Here is a 27,417-nt window from a genome sequence, read left to right as displayed (position 1 = left end):
CAGAGGAAAATAGTTATGGTGTTGACATATCTCCTAATACTTTTACAAAAATTCTCAATTCTATGGCTGACATAAGATTAATATATATTAAATCTGTGAAATACAGTATTCTACACTTTCACAGGTTTTTGTCAAAATGAACAGTTTTGCCTTAAAAGCAATTTCTGCAAAGGGGACATTGTAAATCAGCACTACATCTGCAGTATGGAGTTTCAATATTTTCAGGGAATTTCAGCCCTAGTTGAGTTTATACTCCTGGGCCTAACAACAATCTTCTATTTACTGCACCACTTTCAATAAATAATGTGGATTTTTTTCCCCTTGTTCCTTTTGGGAGCTTCCTTATTCTCAAACAATACTCAGAAAATATACTACTAGCAACCAGAGGCTGAAACTAGATTAGTCTCCCCAGAATGTCTCGAGAAAAATCAGACAAAAACAAAAAATCAAATAAACCAAAATTACTCACCTTTTCATGGCCCAACCAGAGAAGGGAAAAATGGCACATTTATACCTAAAAAGAACCTCTGCTGCTCCGTTTCCAGAGCTATAAATGGAAATTATATTTGATGAGAGAGATTTGCAAACTATAGGAAATCTTTCACATCTGGGTACCTACAATACTATAATTTGCAGAGAAAAAAACACTTCTTTTTTCTCTGTGTTTGCAATTGCCTTCTTTGAGAACTTCAAGATCATATGCTGCCCTGGAAAAAATCTGGATAGCTCCTTTGTTCCCAGTTCTCTCCTGAAACACTGGCTTCCCGAAAACTTGCAAAGACTATCATTTGTGAGAGCAGGGCTATGGCACAGCATGGAGAAAAAAAATGCAAAACAACAGCTGGCTGAACTAAAAGGTGAGCACTTTCCCTGTCTTGAGCAAGAGAAAAGGTTAAAGAGAGCCTTTAAATTGATCATACCTGAAGGGGGCCTCAAAAAACCTGGAAGAACTTACCACAAGGACATGTAGCATTAGGACAAAAGGGAATAGGTTTAAACTGAGAAAGAGGGTAGGTTTTGATTAGATATTACAAAGAAATTCTTTACTGTGACTGTGGTGACGTACTAGCACAGGTGCAGAGAGAAGCTGTGGATGCCCCGTTCCCAAAGTATTTAAGACCAGGCCTGGATGGGGTTCTGAGCAACCTGGTTTAGTCACAGGGACACTGGAATGAGATGGTCTTTATGATCCCTTTCAATCCAAACCATTCAATATTTCTAAGTGATTCTACTATACTAAAAACCCCCTTCTGCTCCAAGTGTACACACACCCTGCTCTTTCAGGTCTCTGGTGTGATTTACTCCACAGGGAAGATGCTGTATGTTCATGGGCAGGAATGATGAGAAGGAGGCAAGAGCTACACTTCATGGATATTTCTCCATTTCTGGTGAAAATGCAGGTTTTGCATTTTCAAGTATCACACAAGTTTCAAGAACAAGTATCCCAGAGGTGGTGTGACACAGATGATTAATGCCTTATTTGAAGACAGATGGAAATGACTGGAATACTAAATGGACAGCAGGAATAGCTAGTTCAAGTGGAAAGGGAACAACAAACCCCAGCAACAAACAGTAATACAAGTACCAGAATCTACTTAAGAACTTAACTCCCCACAAAAAGGTCCCCCTACAGAAGGCCATGTTTTAATCATTCAAATCTCAGGCCTTCTGGCAATTAAGAAAAAAGGAGTTCTTATTTTTGTGGCTGTTGTTTAAATACATAATGTCCATGTTTTCTTGCAAGTTTTTTTAAAGCTTATTCTCTTCCCATCCAAAATTACTGATTTACATGGAAAAGCAAATGTCACACTGCTGAGAGGCAAGATGAGGAGCGCAGGAAAATTTGAGACCCTTTGAAAGACTTTTATTTTGTACACCAGCATACAGACTGACAGTGCTGAAATCTGCCTTTGGATCAGATACTAGCAAGTTTACCCCTCTGTTATTTTTTTCAGCAAAGCATTCAAAACCATAAATGCAATTAAGAAAGTTAAGCAGGATGACAGAAAAGAGTTAAAAACAGAAATGTAATATCTTCTTATAAAAATGTTCATACTTAAAACATTTTTAGGACAAAAATATGGGCAGACAACTCATCAACAATCACAACAGAAACAACTGGATATCTGACACAGCAATTCCCAAAGCAGACAGTTACAACAGCACAAGCTCTTCACAAAACCATGGAATGGTCAGTGTTGGAAGGGACCTCTGGAGATCACCCAGTCCAACCCCCCTGCCAAGGCAGGGTCACCTGGAGCAGGTGACACAGAAATTCAGCCGGGTGGGTTTTGACTGTCTCCAGAGAGGGAGACTCCATGGGCAGCCTGTAAGGTTCAGACAGATAAAATACCACAGAAAAACAGTGAATTCTGGAGAAAAGCCACTACTTATCATGATCACCAAAGAAATCTGGTCCCAGTGTTGCAGTATCTAGGCACAACCATATGTTAATACAAATAGCAGAAGGCTTCTACTCATGCTTGTTATTGCTTGTCTGTATCAAAATGTGTTTGGTTTACAGATCAAGTATTCCCTCTCACACATCACTTCAAATACACCCTAAACTCTTTTTTCAGTGTAAAGAAGCTCTAGAAGTCCATAAAACTTCAGAGGGGGATACTTGCATAACCTTCTTGCATTGGAATTAACCTCAGGCCCACAAAAAAAGTAGTTTTTCCCCTTCTACCTCACATCCAACTTTAATATGCAAGTGAAGGAAATTAAGAGACTATTTTAGTGATGATGAACAGAGAGAACAAAACCCTGTTCTGTTCTTCAATATTAAGTCTGAAACATTATTTGAAGAAAGATAAAAGGAGGTTAAGGGGAGTATTTCACAAATCTGGAAGAAAACATCCCTCATTCCTCTTTTCAAACTAGATAAATGTTTTCAGCTGTTAGGCACCCAGATGAATTTTCCATGACAGCAGTGAAAGGTGAAGGCAGTAGTAAGTGTTCTAATTTATTTTTTCTGTTCTTTTCTAAACCCATTTTTCAAACAAACACACAGTGATGTCATGTTTTGTTCCACAATCATGCACTGATTAAAACCACACTACTTGTAAAATGGGCAGGTTTACCAAGTCACAATTTTTCACTCTTTTCCTCTGTAAATTAAACTGAAAATAAACGTGTAAGATATACACTAAGGTTGCACAAGTGAACACTCAAGAGAAAGACAAAATATGAAAAACTACCATATGAGAGATGGGCAAGATGCTGTTCCACAGCAACAGAAAAATGTAAATTTTTTGGGGTTTACAGCAGTGCATTACCCAGAAACTTCCATGCAGAAGGAAGCATACAGATTTGAAAGGACATTTCAACAACTTTTAATTTCCTCTCTTTTAGGTGTTAGAATTGACAGATGTATTCTCATGCAAACTTGCATGTTATTAAACTCAGCTTGGCCCAGATTCATATAATCTGAGTTTCTAAATGTGATACATCTAAATATGGAAACAACTTTCTTCAGACTTCCTGTACAGTCTTCAAAAATAATAACTAAAGAAGAAGAATCAGTGTACCAAAAAACCAAAACTATTTTGAAACCTCTCTCCATTAATTATTCAGGAAAGTGCAAAGCATCTGAATTCCTAGCATAGGTGCCTTGATTAAATTAATTAAATTGATTAAATTAAATCAGAGCACGCCTGTCTGTATTATCTAAATTTCTAGTCTGAAGACAAAGGAAAACATTCTGGAAAACAGAAGGATGCATGCAAACACTGGTATGTATTATCTTAGCTGGCATTCCTAAAAAGACACAAAATATCCATTACTCATGGGAAATCATAGGTAACTATAACTGCATGATGAAAACAGAAAATCTTCAAAATGAACAGAAATATAAGAAGGGTCCTATAAAATTATATTGGTTCCCAGTTTCCAGCCTTTAATTTAGGTGAGTCAAAACAGCACAGAATATTTACATCATGAATTTTAAGTATAGGAAGATCAAGGAGATGTTATTCTTTCCATTAGTGAATTAAGAGGTATTGCTTCAGTATGCACTCAAGAATTAAATGGTGCTTTAAACAGATGAACTTCCTTTCAAATACCAACAGGAAGTAAATTTAATTATCCAACATGGAAATAGTACTGTGGCTAGTTTCTCCCAACATCATCTAATACAGACATTCATGTAATTATTCTCTTATGATCTGAATCTAAGTGTTCTGTCAGGTTCAACCAGCAAGAAAAAAGACTTCAGATTAATTTTTTATTACAACATGACTGTCTAAAAGTAATAAATTTCTATTGTTATTATAGGACAGATACAATATATTTGATTAGATGCTTAGTCAAATGGTAACTCAGAGACTGCGCCATGGCACAACAGGTAACATCAACTAGCTCTCCCCTTCCCTTCCATGCCACTTACCAGCATATCCCCTTCTGAAAAGACTCCAGTGGCTTAGCAGTCTAGAAAAGGTATTACAAATACAATCTCAGCATGTTTGCAAGCACCATTTTTAGAGATAAACATCATACTTCTGAAGTACACCAAAAAGCCTGCTTGATCTATCTTCGGGTGCTACTTTTAGACACATTTCAGGAGGCTGCTATTTTTAATCTAGATTCCTACATCTCATTCAGATAAACTTCTAAATTTGTAACTAGTCTTTGATTTATGAAGTCCTAGTTTATATTAAATTAATGATTATGACATGGGAATTGTTCTCACAATGTATACCAAAGAAATTCTCTTGAGCCTTTTCTAAAACAAGATATAATCATCGATATAACTGATTTAAATCTAAAATTGCCTGGAGTCATTCAAGTTTCCTCTTCAGTTTCTGGCAGTCAGGTTTACTTAAACTGAGTATTCTAGTTACATTCCACTCATATAACCACCTATCTGTTTCATCTTTATCTTCTCAGCTTCAAATGGTATAAATATAAATACTTCAAATTTGCTGAAACTGTATGTACGACTGCCACATACCACCAAAAAGAACCCATGTTCAGTCAAGCTACTGTTTTACTACAATAAAAAAAATACAAAACATTACTGCCACCTGCCATATTAGGAATGAAAAAAATCTGTAGCATTTTCAGTCAGGCATATCCTTTATTAAGGTTATTCCTTAGAGCTGAATAGAGCACTTTGTTTTAACATAATGGAATACTTCCATTTACTTTGCAACAGTAAAACAACTTACACAACCATAGATCAGCCGACAATGAGGAGAAATAAACTCTGAAAGCTCTGTTCAGGTTGGTAGGTTTCCAAACCATAGCTTAATTATGAAATCAGAAAGGACAAATAATTGTGAACTTCTAAGTGTTTGGAATAAATGTGCCAAATGCTTAGTTCAGATGGGAACAGGCATTCACCTATTTTACATTCCGCTTGTGTATAATTTTGTACCACAGAGTCTGTGTGGGATTTCTACCACAAGGAATATGCCACAAAAGACACCCATGAAAGAATCCAAAACCAAAACATAGGATGCACAACCAGACTGAACTTAACATTTGTTAATGCATAACACTTTTCAGCCTGCTAGCCAGTTCACTTAATTATTTACATTAAACCTGCTTCAAAACATCTTTTATGTAAACTACACAGACACTTTATCATTACCACCATTTGGCAAACTTTAGGGAATAAGGAGCATGAAGTTCTTTCACCTGACTCACCAAGAAAAACCATGAACACTTAGATGTTTTTCACTCTTTAAAATAGCTTTACTGTTCTCTAGATTTAAGCGCTGTCAAAATAGAAGTACTTATGAAGTATCTTACAATTCAAAAATACATACAAAAAAGTTAAACAAGTTTTTTCAAAAAATATTCCTCCCCTTTATATACTTAAAAAGTCAAAAATACTACTAAGCCTTTGTAATTCATGCAGCAAAACCCAATTTTAGTTACATGCACTTCTATGAATGTATATTAAAATAACATATGCAGTACAGTATACATTAAAGCTTCTTTTGAAAGTTGTGTAACCACTGAAATTAAGTCCATCAACAGCAATACAATCCTGGTCTCATCAAAGCTTAAAAAAACAATGTAACCAATACACAATCAATATTTGGAATTGCTATCTAAAACAGAAATGGTATTACTACAACTGAAATAAAATCCATTTTTCCTCTTATCAAAAAAGAGCCTTATTAAAAGAGCTCATTTTAAGACTTCTGGTGAACATGTTAGCATAGAATTTAATAATCAGGATAATACAACCTCTACACCAGTATAATGGCAACTCCATTAGCAAGCCACCTCTTTTAACTGTGTTTTAATGACCAAAATTGGTGTAGACCAATCCTTGACCTTTAATTGTGCTATTTATTTGACTCCTACATACCTCAGTTTCCTCATCTGAAAAATGGGAATAAATAACACCTATTTTAAGGAATCTGCTCTAAGGTTTTCTGCAATGATGGTGAAGTTTTTCACATTCCCTAGAGGTCCTGTTGATCTTAGGAAACACTACCTTTAGCAAACTAAACCATTACAGCTCAAGAGAGAGACATGTCCACAGACTCCACTTTTCAACAGTTCTACAGCTGTTATTGTGAAACATGTTCATTCAAAAGTTTACTTCAGGATCTTGAGAGATAGAAATTTATGTGTAACAATCCATCAAGTGACAATGACTGCAGTTGTTCACAAATTTATCAAATAATTAGAGTAAGGAATTTAAAGTGTGTGAGTGTGTGTGTGTGTGTGTGTGTGTGTGTTTGTCAGCTAGTCATGTAAAGAAGATCTGCAACACAGGGTGAAGGTAGGGGGACAAGGGTTAAAAATTACAGCATGTCTCTGTTACTGCAGGAAGGAAGAACAATTTCCTATGTAGCTTCCACAGCTGGTTCCAATTCCATTACTGTTTCGATTACTAATTCTCCCATGCCACCCATAAATTACCTTCAAAACATTAACATTTAAGCTCTCTTATAGCAGCACAATTTTATGTAATGTGACATGAGGATAAATTGCTACGTGACTTTATGCATCTGGAAAGAGGAAAAGATACATTTATATTGCATGGACTTGAGGTCCATGCTTGGTAGAAACACACCTTCCTTCATGTTTCACGCAGGTATATTCTTTTCTATTTCATTCTAAAGCTTATGGCAGAAGAAAGCAGTGCATTAGGGCCAAATTATGTATCTCATATTGCTAAAATGGTTGTAATACCCAACGACCCTGCAATAATTTTTAAGATGTTCAAGGGAAGTACTAAGCACTAGAAATGGCAACCAGTGTGAATATACTGGCTTTACTTGGAACCATAAAGCAAATAATTGTAAAATGTTGTGTGTAACAATTATGAAACATGCTTGTCTTCTATGCATTTATATGGTGTATTTTACTACAATACCTATACATGTTGAAATTCCTGGAGCATATTGTATCAAAAATACTGATTTCCATATATGTACTGTAGTCCGAAAATTCCAAATGACTACAATTAAACCTGACAGGACACACAGCTAGACAGAAAGCCACTGATTTCTACAAAGCAATCACACTTGACTGTTCAGTATGGCTCAGCTCTGGGTTATACAGGAAAAGAACAAAGACCTTAACACAGCTTTCAGTGGAATGTCACCCATGTTAAATCCAACATTTATTATAGTCATTCCTTAAGGAGCCCGAAGCATACAAGTACACAGACGCAATGCTTTCACTTTTCAACCCAGACTAAGATAAAGATCCATTGTCCTGACAACATGAACTGTTGTGCACAGAAAAAGAACATGAAAAATCAACATCATACCTTCCTGAAATACCTTATTTCAGATTTTTATTGACATTATTTAAGATGTCATACAACTTTCTTCCTTCCTTCCTAACACATAAAATATGTTGATTAAATGCAACCTATGATATCTCTCCTTATTCAATAGGTTTCTAGATCTTCACAAGGAGTTGCTCATGATACTCCATACTATACAAAGATTACTTGAGTTACAGGAAAAATCACCTTTTTAAAATCTAAAGTTTAAGATTGGATTATATTATTCAAATGAAATTGCTACTACTTCTGCATGTAATAAATTCGTTAACTTATCTGAAATGGATTAACAATACGCATCTTCAACTTGGTCATAACAGATAGTTACCATTTTTAGTTCATACCAATCTAGTACAAAGACGGCAACTTCAGATATTCAGATGAAACTCTACAATTACTTTTTTTGCAAGAGTCAGGAAAGAAAAGCACAGTCCATAGGTATAAAGAACTCCAGATTCCAGACCACAAAGCTACTACATATCGGCTGTAAAATTTTCAATATGACAATTGCTTTTGTGCTTGTATGTTTTAAATAGGATAAAATGCTGATATTCCAGTAAATGTAGTCTGTTTGTTCATTGAGCTGCTCAGATTCCACTAAGATAGAAATCATTATTAATGCAAATTACTTATAAACAATCACTGGATAGTTTAAGTTGATAGGGACCTGTAAAAGCCATCTAGTCCAATGCCCCTGCAATGAACACGGATATATTCAACTACATCACGTTACATAGACCTCTGTTCAACCTGGGCTTGAATTTTGTTTCCAGGGTTGGGGCATGTATGTACCATCTCTCCCTGGGTAACCTGTTCCAGTGTTTTACAGGCCCCAGCATAAAAAACCTTGTATCTAAGCTAATCAACCCTCTTTTAGCTCAATGCCATTACCCCTTGTTCAGTAACTACAGACCCTGCTAAAATGTTTGTCCCCATCTTTCTTGTGGGACTCCTTTAGGTCCTAAAATGATGCAGTACGGTATCCTCAGTGTCTTCTCTTCTTCAAGTCCCAATTCTCTCAGCCTTTCTATCACATGAGAGGTGCTGCAGTTCTCTGAGCATCCTTGTGGCCCTTCCCTGGACTCACTCTGAAAGGGCCTTGTCCTTCTTTGTTATGCTGGGAGCCAAGAACTGGACACAGTGCTCCAGTTAGATCTCACCAGAGCAGAGCAGAGGGGCAGAATCCCCTCCCTCCCCTGTTGCCCATGGGGTTCTGGATGCAACCCAGGCTTCCAGGGGTGCAAGTATACATTGCCAGGTTATTTCCAGCTTTTCACTCCCAATTTCTTCTTGGCAGGGCTGCTCTCCATGCCTTTGTCCTCTAGGGATGTAAAAACAAATGAAAAACCCTCCACAAAAAGGGGGGAAAAATAACAAGCTTTGTGTATAATGCTTATGTTACAAGTGCAGCTTTGATGTTGAGAAAACAGATCCATGATATTTCATACCTCCTGGCTGACTGATTGGTGAGGTTCTTAGGGAATGCATGATTCCATAACTACTGTTTCCATTAAAAAAGCAAGCTCTATCTATAAAAATCCTCTAGCAGATCTTGCCCTGTAATAAGCAAGACCAACATGTTATTCTAGTGAAAAAGAAACAAAAGTACAAACTACGCCAAAAACGTGCGTGAGAGAAGCATAGCTTATAAACACTTACTGGCTTTTCACAGGAAAAGCTTAAGTGGTGGGCAGGAACATATGACCCATAAAATAATCTGAATCAAATGCAGTCCAAGATTTTCCGCTCATATTTGTTCAAATTCCCCATTATGGACATATTCCAGAGAACTCATAAGGAAGCCAAAACAAGGATTCCCAATTTTGCATAGTTGCTGCAATTGGGCAGAATTTAACTCCTGCTTCTGGAATTCATTCTGTAAGCCCGAATTCTTCACATTAACCTCATGTTTGACAACCTCCTTGAATGTGTGATCCACTAAATGACATGGTTTGGTTCTGAAACTAACAGTATCTCACATAACACCTACTGCTGTCCCAGACTGGACTGCTTCCCAAGCCTCTTAAAACCCTACATTGCACCTCTTGGGAGCCACACAAAATGGACAGTAGATATGCTTACAAAACAAACTGTTTCACAGTGAGTTTTTCAGTGCCATTATTCTGTTTACAGAAAAAACACAAAGTACAGGCCATTTGAAGACACTTCTCTTTACATGCTTGCTTTCAGAATATACTGGCCTTCCATATCATACACTTGAGATACTCTGGATCTTCAGGTAATTTAGCTACCACAAGTAGCATCCAGTCTGAGACAGCAAAAATGGATCTCTGTGTAGAGAATGATGGCAAAACCTTGCCTTTAGGTTCCTCTCATGAGATCTAATAAACCACTACAGACAGGGAGAAAGTGCCTTCATTTTATTTAGTGAGTAAAATTACGGAGTTTACTATTTGCTACATAAATCAATTCTTTCAGAAATTACTGGGTAGGACAATCTATTAAAATGGGAAAACCTTTCAAAATACAGAAACCCTGACACTGGGTAAATTCTTCCTACCTGTGAAACTTACCCTTAGAATTTCAGTGTAACACAGAATTAAGGAAATGGAGAAAGCAAAAGAATCCTGCTTTTAAAACAAAATCATTAATTTGAGACAAGCAGGTACAAAAACTATTAAAACCCACTATAAGTTACTCATGCATTCTGAAATCCTCAGAGTCACTATGATACCGAACAATTTCAGTAGCATGGACCATAGGTGAGGGAATGAGCTAGAAAGAGTGAGCAAATATATATAAATAGATTTTTGCAGCTGGTTGTGGGTATCAAGGACTTACAAGTATCTATTAATACTGACAGGGACTGGGCAGACAGAAACTGCACTATTAAAATTTCGCACAATAAAGGGAATGGAAGAGTTCTGGCTAAGACACTGGAATTTTTCATAAGTTTATGTATTTGCTCCGAATGATATTTACTGTTCTAGTGTCCACAAACTTGCACTTAAAGAACTCAACCAATAAGCTATAATATGAACTGCACACAATTTAACGCATCCACCCCGAAAGACGAAAGACCTGAGATGACCTTCTTAGAACTTGCAATTACAACAAGGTATGGCATGTTAAGCCTCATGCTTACACAGTAAGCCCTTCTCACTGTAAAAGTGCCAAGCTGAGAGATTACTGTCAGTGTGCCTCCTGCATGCCTTTTTCGCTAGAAGAATGGCACACAGCAAGGTCAAGCAGTGCACTGTCAGGGGCTGCCACACAGTATTTTCAAAGCGTCTACAAAATCTAAAGCTGGGTTGTTTTCTTTGATGAAAGATGAGCTGTTACAGATTAAAGATAAATTAAACATTATTTATTCAACTTATTTCAAATAGAAACATTCTGCAAGTTTGGATTCTCATCAGCTCCTGGCCTGCAAGACAAACTTCCAAACACAGAAAGGCAAAACCTACCAATGATCTTTCTCTAAGATAATCTACGGCTCAATTACTCCTGATTTAATTTTCTTTATCTACAAAAACTTCACTACCTACAAGGAACTTTGAACCAAAAACAAAGGAAGTTTTAGGAAGTTTCAGTTACTGGGAAATTGTTCTGCTCAATTTAGTTCTGAAAATGAGCCAATCACCTTAGTAGCTGTGTAATCATATGAGAAACACAGCATAAAAGTACTTTTTAATTTTAACATAAATTTGGTTTAAAATGCTCAAAAAAAAATTTCACTTACTAATATTCCAAAAAAGTGAGCACACAAGAAGTGGCAAGGTAGACAAGAAAAAAAAATTCCTTACTATACTTGGAAAGCAAGTAGGTTTGATAAATACATAACTGTCAGAAGGAAACATGAATCTGAAATCCCAAATTTTAAATTTCTTTTTCTCACAATACTTTGGAAATTTTCAACACTTTAAAGCATTACTCAGAATAACATGAACTCTTCTTCAGAAACCCACCCAGAAGATGCAGCTAGACACAAAATTTTACCTGTAAAATTTTGGGTAGCTTCTGTGGTATTTTCCCACCCACTCCAACTTTGTTGCAGTCCCCCATTTGGATACCCCCTAGAAGTACTAGACAGAGTTGCAGCTTCCATTAATTCCTACACTATGAGATGATTCTCAAGAGGCAAACTAATGCAAATTGCATTAAACTACAGAGTTAAACTACAGCTGACAACTATTATATTTTTTTACAGGATAGGACCAGTTTTCATAACTATCATGTGAATTGGGCAGATGCTTATTTAAAACAGCCATATAAATAGCATAGTTGCAACTGATTTAGATCTAGTGACATTCATTTTAGAGGAATTAATATTTCTGCTGAAAATGCATTGAATTATTTTACTACTACTCATTCATTGAAAAACTGAATACAGTTTCTTATTTGGAAAACAAGACTTTGAGAAATCACAGGAAACTACCATTAGGCTTTCTCATAAATTCACTGTCTACTCAATGTATCATAATTGTCCTCCCTGAGACAAAGAAATTTATGGACAAAAACTGGACTAAGCCTTACACTATTTATTTAGAGATAATTTAAAGAATCTGCCTTTAAAATTGCAGTTGTCCAATGCAAAAACTTTACTACTTACAGGCTTGCACTGTCACAAATATAAACATTTGTTGTTTTTAAAATATTTTTCATGAGTTCCTTTACAGAAAGGAGAAAAGTATGAGAGTCACAACAGATAGGGATACAAGCAGGAATGAGAAAGAGTGGATCAACAGAATGCCTGATCCCTAAAAGGCACCTTAGGAAGAGCAATTAATTATGACAGAGTAGTGGTCTGAAAAAAAAGAAAAGAAAAAGTCCCAAACTAACTGGCTGTCCTCACCAAAGAAAATGCTAGATAAGGCAGCATTTAATCACGGAACAGAGAAACAACTCTGAAGGACTCTGAGAAAAGAAATGTAATAAATGCCAAGTCAAAACAAATGAAGCTATTAAAACAAGTAGTTATTGACAGAAATGCATGTCAAATTCTTAAACTACTTTCTATTGAGATGTACGGTGAAGTTTACTCTCACATTGTTATTTCCAGAATTTAAATTTGGATTATACACTTCTAATGAGTCAAAAATTATCACACTCTTATGTATGACCCAACATTTAACCTTGTGTGCCTGCACACCCATGCACGTCATCCAAATGAGACAGCATTTTTGAAACACAAGGAAAAGTAAATGTATGGAAAAAAACCCAAGAAAACCAAGTGATATAAAGAAAAAAAAAAAAAAACAGTACATGGGGGTTTACAGCTTCTCCAGAATTTTAATATCGTCTATAGAAAAAAGTTATGGAGATAAAAACCAATTTATTTTCAGATGGTTTTAAGGCATCTAAAAGAATGTTCATAAACACCAAGACTTGACACTGTAGACCAAGCAGACGTTGTCCTTAAAATGATTCAGCACTCTGTATCACAGTGATCTTATAGAACAGGCATGTGCTGTTTGAAGACACTGAGGATGATTAAGCTACTTAAATTTTTCTTCTGAATTTCTATTTCTGACATTTCTGGTACTCAGTAGAAAAAGTAGCAAATTAACTTCAAGAAGGAATGTCACTGAAAAATATCTTCGTTCATAAGTTTAAGACAAGATCAGTTACTTTGTGGCATCAGTTCTTCAAGGGACATACACTGACTATTTGAACTGCAAAAAGTTACAAATCTGGTGGCACTGAAAGCCAACTGATGCCCAGAGATACCACACATAGCCTGATATGCACATCTGCCTTCTTTGCAGAGACCAGCATGTTCCACAACACCCCAAGTAACAGGTTGGTTAGAAAAAGATACCTTCACAAATCCAGACAATGCATGAAACTTTTAATATTACTGAGCTAAGAAAGAAAAACTTCCACTGCTGCATAAATCCTAAGTAACTTTTCCATCCTCCAACTAATCTTCCAAAGTTGACAAATGCATTTTTAACATGAGAGAAAAAATGAAAAGGCTATATGTATAACATGATTTCTTTATTTTTTTGCTTCCCCCTTTAAATTAAAGCATTAAATCCATGGTTTGCCTGTAGTGCATAATAGCAAAAGAAGAGCTAATACACAGGCTAGTAGAGGCAGGCATTAATATAAAATTTGTACTCATTCATAGGACATTGCAACTCTAATAAAGGTTATCAGTTCTTTCTGACACCTGAACTGCTCTGGAAATATACACCCTGCAGTAAGGGTTGGGAAAATACCACTATTTTTGTGATGTCTATGAAACACTTTACCGAAAAAAAACAAGCCAAACTTTCTAACATTTCCATGAAAATACCTAATATCAATTAGAACTCTAGCTTCTGCTTTCATTCTAGATATTTGAATTAATTAACTGAGTAAGACAACTCTTCAAAGCCATTTTTTCCACAACAGAAGTTTTGGTCACACATAGAAAAATAATTTCTATTCCTGATTTCTACAGGTCTTCCAGAATTTATTTCCTGCACTGTCCTGGCTCCAGCCCAGATCAGCACGTGGGGGCATGGACATGACATTATACTACCCAGTTACACCTCATGTGAGTGCCAGGGACAGGGAAAAGGGACTCTTCCAAGAAGGGTGTTCCTTTTCCACTCACCAGAAGCCACTCACCTCTGCTTAACTGTCCCGGGTGTGGAGACCATTTTCCATGTAAATTACTCTCTTTGCACACTTTGGATATTAATATTCTTTATCAATACTGTTACTCTTTGCTTTCCATTGCTGAATCCAGTAAATTTTTCTTAACTCATGACCTCTGCCTTTCGCGTCACCCACCAGAGGGAGGGATGGGAGCAGCTCATGGCCTTCTTTTTAATGGGACTACTAAATGGGGGAATACCATTCCCAAACCATGACATGGTTCATACTCATTATTATATGAAAGATGACCTAAGGGGCCTCTGTACTGCAAAAGGTCACTATGACTGACTGAGTTCAACCCTTATTTAAGCCCTTGTGTTTCACCACATGAGAATGCTCACATCCAAATAATCCAAATCCAAAGTCTTTCTTCCTTCCGTATTTGGTTATTTGAATATTTATTAATCTTTATTTAAAATGGTATGTCAAATAAACATTCATAAATAGTGCACAAGGTAATGCAATAAAATACTATCCAAGATTCTAAGACTTTGAAAATAATTTTATTAGGCTTTAAAATACAAAGAAAAGGATAAGCAGGAGTAAAGGAAGAAAGTTCAGTGTGATTGTTGTGTGATCTGGATACTGTTAGCAGCAAGTCTGTGTAGTCCCTGTATACTGCTAAGTGCTCACCTGCACATAAGAGATGCCATTGCAGCAGTTGTAAAACAATATGTGTGGTAGACTCACATTCATAAAAATCCAAAGCCGTCTTTTAAACAAACAGCAGACATTCCTAGAGTCAACAAAACTGCTCTCCAAGGATTCTACTGGAGTGGTCTGCAGTTCTAACAGTTTAACATAAATCATTCGTTCATCAAAAATCCTGTGAAGACTTGTTCACAGGAGAGGAAGTGTAACTGCATGTCACTTACACTCTCCCTTCAAATCCAGTCCTTTTAAATTATTTATTCATCCCCACCATAAATATTTCAAATACTTGTTATCATCCACTTCATTTTCCTCTTGATTCAAGCAAGAGTACTCTGTACCTGTATTTCCCATTATTCTGTTTAGAGCACAAACAACTTTTCAAAAAGATAACACTCACATGCCAAATAAAGAGAAAACCTGTTATCTTCAATTTGTGTTTTCCATAGTAATGCCAACAAAGTTCAATATAGTGTGAGCATTGCTGTTCCCTGGCCAAATTTAAAAAGATTTTATGTATTTTAACACCGATAGAAACAATATGCTATTTGTGCTTCTTTTTAAAAGTATATAGGAAATTTGTTGCAATGGCCAAAAAATGCATCAAGGCATTGTAAAAGACATGTAAAGAGGCAGTCACCATTTTGTTTTCACTGTGTTTTCAGTTCTCAAAGAATAACTTAATTTTAGTATCTTCACTTCCAAATATCCCATCTTTACTGGAAGTAAAGAAAGTAGTAAAAATATGAAATATTCAGTTCAGAACATTCATATAATATTGTATGTACCAATGTTCAGCATTGCATTGCATTTATCATTGCTTGTACCATTGCAACCCATTCTTGTTGAATAATACTGTATCAAAAGTACAGTCTTGTGACAAATAAACATGCAGAGTATGCGCTTAGAAAGACCTAATTTTTTTTTTCTTTCTTTAAGGGGTAAGTCCCAGAATTGTACAGTCTCAAGGTAATGCATACCTTAAACATAATTGGCAGAAAGAAAACCTAGAAGTCTACTATCCCTCAGAGCACAGTAGAGGACATTAGCTTCCACAAAATCTTGCGCTATAAAGAAATCAAGGGTCTCAGAGAGATGAGATTGAGGATCCCACATTTTAACTGGGCAAGGTTTACTGCCACAGCAGATTTGGCCTTGAGATGAAGAACACCTTGCATCAGTCTTAACATAGAAATGGTACCAGCAGCTCCTAAAGAAGGCTTTCTACTGGCTACACCAGCTAAAGCTGACCTGGTAAAGGGTCTCTAAAAGAGCTGATAAAAAGTAAAAACAGGACATAACAAGACCTCTGAACTTTGTTTAAAAGGGCAGTAAAAACTATAGTTATGTTCTGTTTCATGTTTTATTTAAGCACCTCACAGCCAACAAATACACGCCTCAATGTTCTCACAAAACATTTCTGGAAGCAAACTCGCAGTTTGTGAGTTTGTACCTATCTGCAGGGGAAACGTTCTAAAACTTTTCATATTGCCATATTACAAATCTATTAAAATCTGTGTCATCTACCAAAAAGCATGGTGTGATATACAGCAAAGAAGGCTTGGCCTTACTAAGTTCTGCAGAACCAAGCAACAGAGATCTTGCAAGTACACTCTAGGAACAACTGGTAATCATGAACTCTGGGGCACTCAGTTGAAGAGGAGATGAATAATACGCCATGCCTTTTTATCAAAGACCAATATTCCCCAAGGGAATTACCTTGTTAGCTTGCTCTCCATAGGATAATCTGTTTCTTAAGTTGAGTATGCCCTTCTTTACAGCTTCTGTTTGATTCTCTCACATTTGAAGACCAAGAGAAACCAATTATTTTGTTTTCTTCTAATTTTTACAAAGTTTGCAAATCTGTTTTAACTCACTTTGGACATAATCCTTCTCAATCTTTGCACCACATCAGTGATCCTCAGAAAAATGCCACAACTTGTATCAAGTTCAATACAAATAAAATACATTTACCTAATTTTTGTTGTTAAGACTTAAGAACGTATCATGTATATATATGAAAAAATCATTTGCTTCATTTTTATATAGGAAGGTAACACACAAGCAAATGTACAGAAATGGTTAACTTCTACCTAATTTTTTCTCAGTAACTAGAAATATTTAAAAGATAATGCCTCTCACTCTCAAAACCACACTTTCCACTGCATACAAAAAATTGCTTTGTTCAGCTTACTATACTTTTTCCTCTTTAGACAAGATGAAACATGACTGGGTAAATAAGATTCAGCAGTTACAGGACAGACAATTCTCAGTCTAAATCTTACAAATCCTTAGGAAGACTAAAAATTCCCACAACATTTATTTATTTTTACAACACTATAATTTTTAGTCTGGTACCATAGCCAAATTCTAATTGGAGCAATTACAGTCTACTTAAATTCTCCATCTAAATCAGCAGGAAATGGCTTCCTTCGATTCTGAACAAGTATTACTGGTATGTCCTGTTAAACTTCTGAAAAAAAAAAAATTAAAATATCTCCAAATAATTCTAAAAGCTGAAATACAGCAACGCTATCATTTTGGAAACTGGCCAAATCAGAGTACAGCCTTGGGCTGTGAAGAGGCCCAAGGCTGTACTTGTTTCAGGGACATAATTACAACATGATTAGTATCCCTTTGGTGCTGCAGGGAGAAACCGTTCTCTGTTCTAAAGAAGAATGAACTGTAACTCAGCTCCAAATAGAAGGTAAATCCTTGCAAATCCATCTGGCAAATTCTTTAACAATCACCTTTACCTGCTGCCTCAAGCCAGAAAAAGTGTCACAAGATGCTAACACTAAATTAAGTTTTGTTAAAGATCTCAGCACATTTTCTAATGACTTGTAGAACAGAGGATTTACAGATACACACTCTGTTACTAAAGTCTTCCAACACATGTCATCCATTCCCTTGAAAAATGTTTATGGTCCTAGATTTAAACCTGTCTACCTACCAATCCTGACACAACTGCTTTTGCTACTCTTTGTCCCTCTTCAGACAGATTCCCAGTGCATTTTGCCAGGCAAAAAGAGCTGGCCAAGCTTCTACTATATTTCCCAATCCAAAATTTACACGTAAGATTGCCCTCATTCTTCATTTGCCCTCTTGCAAAACAAACTGCCTTCTCTTTTCAAGATTCTCCTGAAATTTTCTAGAAATGTTTAGATCAGGATAGATCAGCCCTGAAAAACTTCACACTACAGAAGACGCTCTGCTTCCTCCCTCCCCCTCTCAGCTTACGACCATGTGAAAAAGATCCCACCAGATTTTTACACCATCAGAAGAAAAGGCACCACAGAAAAATAAGTTCTGATCATAGCTCAAATAGCCAATTTGATGATCACAACTCAAATAGTCTAACAGCCAACTCAAATAGCTTTCATTTTTCTCAGTCCCCAAATTAATGCAAGCCTTTTATATAAAACAGGATACTAAACCAAGAGGAAAATATCAGAGGAAATTAATACCACATCTACCTACCATCCTTAAAATGTACTTGATAAACCACTATTCCTTACACTACTACAAAACAAGCATTGTAATGCATCTGGATAAATACTCACAAGCATCTTGTGGTTTGTTAAGTATCATCGGTTTTGACACAAATGGAAGTGAATGATAACTTGATAATTAGCAAGTCATTTAATCTAAGTATTTATTTGTTAAATGTAACTAATCATCGGTATCAACACAGATCAAAGAAACACAGAAAAATCCTTTAAAACAGCACCACAAAGACTTGCAGAGATCAAAATAACTTACATCAATTTGGGGGAAAATGTACTGCAAGCGAGAATTCATACATTTAATACAATATCTAAGGCTCGGTTAAAAAGTTGTGTTTGGTTTGTATCACAGGTGATTTATGCAAATTACAAAAATGCATAATACTCAAAAAATACCAGTGCCAATTGAAAACATTGAGCAATTAATTGCTGTTAGTCATTTTCCCATAAAAACACCAAGAAGGTATGAAAAATTCCCATCAAAAAAAAATAACCACCAGCTATTCCTTCCACCTTAATGTTTATTTAGTAAAACAACTCATGTAAACTGGGCAGTCCTGGGCTAACCCTGGACTCAAAAGTTGTCAGCCTCACAGCAAGTCAAATTTGACAAACGTCTCTACTGACAGTCTGTCATAAGAAAGCAAAAACAACTGAACAAGCAATAGTGAAAAAAACCCCACATCTAAAGTCAGGCTTGAGAGACAGTGGGAAAATGTCAGGGTGAAGGCAGTATTTAGGTATATTTTATTTGTCATACAAAATTCACAACACTTCAGATTACAAATAATAGACAACATCATCTATGCTAAAGAAAAATTTGATTCCTTCAGGATCAAAATCACAGATTTTTGTGTTTTCAAAAAATTACTTCAGCAGCAAAATATGATAATAAAAGAGAGAGTCTCACACTACATCTGGGAAAAAAAAATATTGAGCTTTCAGTTTCTTCTGTCTCAGTTCTGCACCCATGCATACCAATCACCAGCTACGTACAAGCAAGAGAAAGGAATCACAGAGTTCTCATAACTGCAACACCTGCCTTCCTTGGGGCTCGCAGGATCATACTGTGATCACCAATCGATCAACAGGAAACCAGGAAAGCACAGCTGCTTCCTGATTTCCTTCACAGGAAAGAAAATAACTGAGTTCATGAGCAGCAGTAAGGGAAGGCTCTAGACCCCAAAGGCCTCTGGCATTCACACTGACACAAAATCTCCCCAGTTATAAATTAACTGTTTAGACTGAAAACCCACAAGTCTCATATTTCTGCTGCTCTGCTTATTCTCAACCCAATCTATTCTAGACTGTTTTGTAACTATTGTCTTAAGTTCAGACAAACTTAAATCACACCAGACTTCAAGTTACCTTTCTGTCTGAAACTTTTCATTAGGGTCTTTTAACTCTGGTCACCAGTAACTTCCCTTCATCAAGCCAGTTGTAGCATTATTCAGATATGTATGAATAAAAAATAAATACTAGTATCTTGTTAGAAATTAAAACAGCCAATCAGCACAGTGACTACTGAGAAAGACAGGGTAAAGTAAAGTCAGCTGTTTCTGCAAATTGTTTTGCCTTTGGAGAAGTTGGCAGCAAAGAAACAGCGATTTTAATATAATGTGACCCATAGCAACTGAGACCCACTGAGTCTTATCATGCCCTCAGGAACACAGACCAACTCTACAGTGCCCAAACAGCCAGAAGTTAAGAGAATTCCTAACACAGATCAACACTGAGTAAACTTAGGGCATATGTCATCCTCAAAGAAAATTCCGGATTATCTCTTTGTGGTTCTCTGAGACAGAACAAGTTCATCTGTGGGGTACAGATACGATGACAGCAGATACGAGACTAAAATGTACATTCTGATAATTATAGAAATCCATACACAACAGTGAATCAAGTGAATCGGACAAAGAGATATAAATACCTAAGACACCAAAATTTCCTACCACTTATGCAGGTAAACAAAATTTTCCACCACTTATGTAGGTAAACAAAAAACAAAAAAGAAAACTTTGTCACCACATAAGTTTAGGCTTACTCTAAAAATTAGTTATGTCATGGCTTAAGAAGCTCCTCTCAGGCATTTAAAATGAGTTCTCTAAACTTTAAAATACAAGTTCAAAACATGCAAGGAAAGAGATGTTACAGAGAAAGAACAAACTGAATCGTGAGTAAAAACAAAAGAAAAATCAAAAGGAAAATTTTGGGACCCCTGGAAATTCAGAGTTTTTTGGATTGGTTTACATTTGTGTAACAGGACATACAGGTCTTTTTCTGTTACCAGATGGTTCAATATAGCAATAAGTAAGGCTGTTTTCACAGGACTTCTATCATTGTTGTTACACATGGAAACCATCACACAAAACCCAATGCCACAAAATATTTGATCCAGGCAGTTTTGAAGAACAAACATCAAACCTTTAATCTTTTCACAAAATCATCAAATAATCAAGGTTGAAAGAGACCTTTAAGATCATTCAGTCCAACCCAGCACTACCACTGTAACCCTTAAACCACTAAACCACATCAGTGCTAGATCCAGATGCCTTTTCACTAAATAGAGGAAGGCTGTTTAACTGGATATCTGTGATACCAAAGTTAGGCTGTTAGCGGTTCTCTTGGTCAGGCACTTATTTAGAAAAAAGCAAACCAAAATAAACACAAGTAAACAAAACCAACCAACCAACAAGCCCTCAGTCACCAGACCTAATTTCCTAAAAACAGAACACAACTGTTCTCCCTAGATTCAAGCCCACCTCTGCCTCCTCTTTCTCATATAAAATTCAACATATGCTTTAGGAAATAAACCACTTAAAATAGCCGTATTAAATATTTATTTCTCTAGTTCTTTCATAACATAAAAACAAGAAGTAAACAATATACACTAAGTGATGTTGAATTACCCTTCAGACTCACATGTATATTTTTGTTTTAAATCCTGATATTTTTAAATTAAAATAATTTGCATTTCATGAATTATCATTAGAAAAACAGAAAAAGTGCAAGAAAAACCGAAAACCTGCATTTTGAACAAGTCATACATCACCTGGGAACTCTATCAAAAAGAAATGGCCCTCATACAAATCAGAGCCCACTCAAAGGATTAAAACATCAAAGAGAAACTACTTACATTATCTTCCTCCTCTGTATCATCATTGTCATTGTCATCATCACTATCCTTGAACCCAGGGGGAAGTGGTGGCCCGATGAATTCTTCATCATCATCTTCATCACCATCATCATCACTATCCTCAGCTGGACCTTTAGCAGAACTCTGGGATTGTATAGAAGGACCACTTAACGCCTCGTTTGAGGTGTCCTCACTTTCACTGCACACTGACTCTCTGCAAGAAAAATTTAAAACGTTACTATTTGAAGAACATTGTCACTTCCACTGTAATTTTCAGATAAAAGATGTTGAGCACTCTCATAAATCAGTAGAAACCAAAATTAGCAGTAAAACGCACACTAACTTTTATTAACAGCGTGTGGGCCCACCATCATCTTTTGAAACACTCCCAAGTGTTTCAAAAGTTTCATTAAATTACCGTTCTGCTGTTACCCAGATGAGTCCTGCAAACACATTACTTTGGCATATGGAAATTTCTGAAAAGCTGAGTTGTTGTGTCTATGTTCGTGCAGCTTATTCAAAATAGCCGCGCTCCCTCTGCTGGGGGTTCCCATGACACGCACTCGAATGGGCAGAAGGGCTATTAAGAGAGAGAAGCTCAACTTTCAGACTTCGTTTTGGAGCTTATATTCTCAGAATTTTTAAGTGAGCAGGCTGAAAAAAAAAGCCTTCTTTTCCTGTTTCTTTTTTAAACTCAGTGGTATTGTTTTGTTTGGGTTTTTGGTTTTTTTTTAGTTTAGTTCATCACTTTATAATAAAAATCACAAAAGTTTAGGAACATAACAAAAGATTAAGAAAATTTATTCTGACCTATACAGCCGTACAAGCAGGTGCTAAATTGCACAGGAAACAATTTTGTTGGGTAAATGATTGAAACTGTGCTTCAGGAAGAATAGAGAATAAATCAAAACCAACATGACTTAGGTCATCAGATGTTACAGTGAAGAGCAGGCTTTGTATGCCTGATAACTTTTCTAATTTAAAGATCTATATCATAATATGACTACCTAACAAATTCAACAGAAACATAAAGAACTTCTCTTACTCTACAATAATAGGGCAATTGATATCCTTTTACCAAAGGGAAGGTTTTCCAGCATGTGAGGCATAGACTGAGATCTTCAAAGTTCTTCAAGTAAGCTATCCTCAAAACTAACTCCATAATACTATATGTAAAAAAGTTGTACTTTGAAAGTTAATATGCATTCCTACATTAGCAAACCACCAATCTTTTTCCCAAAAGCCAAACTATTTAATTACTTTTGGAATGAAACTAAATGGAAATGGTGCCAGTGATAAGGATGTATACAACATAATGATTCAAGGAAGCCATTCCAATCCTTGAGTCCCAAATTTTCAGACACCCAATAACAGTATCTACCTTTTTTCCAAATTACATTTATAATTCTCTCATTTGCTGGGAAGGAAACTGATCAAATGAAACATTTCAGTATTCTGAGGGGCAGCACAGCCATTCTGCATGTGACATGGCCAGAGCAGCAGTGCAATTTTTCACCACACTCCAAGCACAGCAGGGAGAGCCAAATACTCCAGCAACAGCTAAAGCATCCTCTGTCCTGACTGGGATACAAACATAAGAACACACCAACGCAGCCAGACCAAACGCCCATCTACCTTGGATGCACACTGAGAAGAGCAACAATAAAAAAATCCTGGGAGTTGTGCAAGTATGTGGGCATATCCCCCCCATGTGTTCATTCTCTGCGCATGACTCAATTTTCTCAGGTTTTTCCTTTTCATATACTAACAGATTCTTTCATTTCTCAAGGTGTAATTATACTTATGCATAAATTATGTACCCTAGCTATTGTAAACATTTCTCTACAGAAAAATAGCTCAGGAGAAAAAATAATCATTAGATGTATTTCACATTATTTTGGAGTGTCTTTTTAACAATTGAAAAATTAGTATAAGGGCTACTCTGATAATTTAAGAAAAACTCCAATAATTAAAACAATTTAAAATTCAGTAAAGTGTTGACATTATCGGACAATAACGTATGCATATTAGATCAATATAGTAAGAAACATCTTTGTTATAAAAAGAACTAGAAAATCCTGTATTTCAGACTAAAATTGTCAGTTGCAGGATTGTTCCTCTGAATTAAGACTGAGTCACAATGGCATGTCTTTCTAGTTCCATGTTTTTACTTTTAAGAACTAAGCTACATATCCTTTTTTTACATGGAAATATAAAACTTCCAGGAGAGCTTTACAGGTTGAGCCCTTCCTTCTTAATGCTTAGTAAAAAAAACAAAAACAAAGAAAATTTACTATGAGCAGAGCTCTGTTGAGTTATCAGAGCCTACCCAATAACTCAGCACACTGAAACATACTTGTTATCTTCTTTTATATTAAGGCCCTGGATGTCTCTCTTGTCAAGTCAGTTAGAAGAATGAGATAATTATGGAAAGCCTCTGTGTTACCTGACCACTCTCCACCTTATAACTTGTTTACATTGCTTATGTATATTGGAGTCACCCATTTACAATACACAATCATGTAACATTTAAATTCTTGCCATCCTTCATTATGTCATCAAATGGGTATATAAGATCATCAAACCAAATGGAAGTACAGAATATTCTTCCTTGAGCCCAAGACATACATAGGATACACAAAGTAGTAGTATATTGTGCAATCAAGTATTTTAGTGAGAGTGTCCGGGTTTTCCAAAGACCAACAAGCAAAACCAACATTTTCTAATAAAAAATTTGTTCAGTTGTTCAGTCTGAAACTCTAAAGGTTGTCTACAATAACCTACCACATACAGGCTCATATAATAACTTCCCACATATCAGCCCATAATATGCACATATAGAGGCCTACTAGAGTCTTGCATGGGTTGTTAAACTTCCATAGATACAGGAACCTAAAAATGTACAACATATTCATGTCTGCCAGCCCTGCCAGACAATGGAGATATGTGGTCCCCATTGCTCTCAGCTACTTCTGATTTCCCAGAATTTCAGAATCTAAACTGCAAAATCCATTGAATATATTGCTTGTCAGTAACAGACAAAAGTTTAAGAATAAAACTTCAGACTGAAGTAAAAAAAAAGCTTTCTCTATCTCATCATTACTCCATAAAATCTGCACACAGAGGGAGGCTGTCCACCTACTTTGCCTTCTTTTTCATCAGATGTGAACAAGAATATTCTATCTACAGGTAGGCATAATAGCTGCTAATAAAGTCATCACATGTTGTCACTGTATTTGCCCTAATATTTTTGAAAAATACATGGATAACAACGTTGTTCTTATTTTTATAAAAGTACACAGAACATGATCAAGGACAAAGCAGAAAAACTGCCTCTTGAATTTACATAATGTCAACATTTGCAAATATTAACATATCTTTAAGGAAGATCTTTTTTTAAAGTTTAAAATCAGTATTCCCAGTGAAATACTTAAGATAACAAGACCCATTCTCAGAAGCTAAATGATACTCATCAAAACAAGTCAACACCCTCCTCAGATAAGAAAGCTGCTGCATGGAATCTCCCACCATATCTAATTACCTTTCAGTTAATGTGGACCCAGGTCTTGTTGCCCTGGACGCTGAAACTGATGAGGCAGCACATGGAATTCTAAACTCCTTTTCAGTCTGGTCTTCCTTTTCTCTTTCACGAGCCTCTGAATAGGGAGACCACAAAAATAACAAATAATCAAGCCTTTTAAAATTACTAAAATTACTGGCTTGCTAATGACAATAAGACAGGGTTTTTTTTCAGACCTAGATGAAATACTTGGAAAGGTAACAGCAATTAAAGGATTTAAGATACTTTTTCATTTATATTAAATTTCCATTGCCACTGCAATGGTCACTCCACAAAACATCAAAAGGACAGCATAAACACCTCCCTGTTGTTCATTCGTACATGTTATCATATAAGTTGATCATATAAGGATGCCAATATTTCACTTATTTTCACCATTATAGTGAAACAGTATGATCACTTTAGAGAAATGTTGATGTTTTCATAGCACAAGATAGTGCTATGAAAACATCAACATAGTGCATTTAAAGTATACAGACATGTAAATAGGTGAATTTTAAATAACTTAAGCACACAAATCGTTGCTTTCATTAGTAGTTGATTCTTACTGCATTCATTGAAAAAGGATCCCTATGAAACACTGCAATAAAATCAAAGCAAACAAAAACTTCCATCTCATATTACATAAGAAACATTGTGTTTCACCTCTGTTAAATAAACAAAAAAGAAAAACATTTTTTCAGCAAAGCTAGGAAACACTTTCCACTGAAGAGAAACACAAACAGCTGCAAGACACAGAACCAGGAAACAGCTCCACAAATCAGGTAGTGGGGATGACATATCCAAATGTTCTCATAGTCATTCCAAAAAGCTGAAAAGCAGAAGTGTATCTCAAAAAAAATCAGAAAAGAGATGCTCACATTAAGCCACGCCCCACAACACATATATATTCTTGATTGCTATAGTCTCAACACTAAAATTTGTTTCTAAGTTAAACAACTGAATTACATACAAGTTTTATAATTTTTGGCAAAATTATCAACTTTATAAAAAACAAAATGTTGTGTCATTCTTTTACGGGAATAAGCCTAGAAATGTGGGGATGGGCTGGGATGTGGTCTGCTGCAAGGTAAGGGAGAGGAAAAACTCAAGATACAGGTCGAGATATCTTGACTTAAAAAAACATTGTATTTTTGCAATCCCTTACTAACTTTCCCAATTAAACAAATATATTATGAAAATAAACAGCTCTTCATAAGGAAAGATAGCTCAACCTGAACAAGTAAGAAACATAAAAAGGTTTCCAACATGGACATACATTGCTGTGTTTAGACTCAGTCAACACAAAAAAAAAACCAGTCTGAAATGTATTTTGGAATCCCTTTTATAACTGAATTTCATAGTGCCTTAAAGTCCAAAAAGTCAATGAGCCTCCAAATAGGTCAGATCTGGTTCTGTATAGAATCAAAGCAATAAAAAACATGTCATCACAATAAAACAAAAGGCATAAATCCTCCAAAAACTGGTCAAGAGGAAGGAGAAAGCATGAATAACTGGGTTGGCAAAGGGATTTGTAGAACATGCGTGACTGTTCTCAGGGACCTTGTCCTAACTGATGTTCGCTTGATTACAGGCAGCAAATGATACAATTTTCTCCCACTCCTGAAACAGCACCCTCAAGAAGTGCCCACTCCCAGAAGTGCACAGCAGAACACAGCAACACATTTGTGGGCTGCTATACAACCTGCTCTTTAGTCTAAGACACACATTTCTTCTTCACTACTCTGTAGTCCCTAGATTAAAGCTGTCTATACCAATCTATCTTCTAAAACAAATACACAGCTAAGTAAAGGAAAAAAACGAAAAAGTTTGTGTGTTTTTCCTGTATCTGCAAGCTATGCCCCACAACAGGAGCTTTGCACATGCACACTGCTTTAACACCCTCAGACAACATCAGCAAATTAGTAACTTTAACATCGAGGCCCAAGCTGATCAGGGCTGCCTTCCTCGAACAAAATTGCCTTTCTGGTTTTTTTTCTACACAGCCACTCCGAGACACTTCAAACACCTCCCTGAGGGAGCAAATCAAAATTTAAAACAAAATGTTTTAAAATGCAAGAACCAACTACGCTCGCACTTCTTACCCAAGACTTTCCGGCTCCTCTCCACTGCAGTTCTTCTCGTTTGCTCAAACATGGCTTCGAGGTCGAAAGTCCGAGCCTTCTTCCCTGGAAATGAA

At 36.1% G+C, this 27,417-nt stretch overlaps 1 protein-coding gene across 1 annotated transcript in view; it reads right to left on the bottom strand.

Moving 5' to 3' along the window:
- Positions 1 to 27,417, bottom strand: part of WDR70 (WD repeat domain 70) — a 128,087-nt gene that overhangs the window by 100,265 nt on the left and 405 nt on the right. Inside the window, exons 3-5 of the mRNA XM_005488812.4 lie at positions 27,323 to 27,406; positions 25,200 to 25,314; positions 21,659 to 21,872 (exon numbers count right to left, since the gene is read on the bottom strand). Of these exons, the coding sequence (XP_005488869.2) occupies positions 21,659 to 21,872; positions 25,200 to 25,314; positions 27,323 to 27,406 (413 nt within the window). The remainder of the gene's footprint in view (positions 1 to 21,658; positions 21,873 to 25,199; positions 25,315 to 27,322; positions 27,407 to 27,417) is intronic.

Source organism: Zonotrichia albicollis, chromosome Z, assembly GCF_047830755.1.
Source record: "Zonotrichia albicollis isolate bZonAlb1 chromosome Z, bZonAlb1.hap1, whole genome shotgun sequence".
Classification (NCBI taxonomy): domain Eukaryota; kingdom Metazoa; phylum Chordata; class Aves; order Passeriformes; family Passerellidae; genus Zonotrichia; species Zonotrichia albicollis.
The sequence above is the reverse complement of the archived record's forward strand: the minus strand, read 5'-3'. Positions and strand labels throughout refer to the sequence as shown.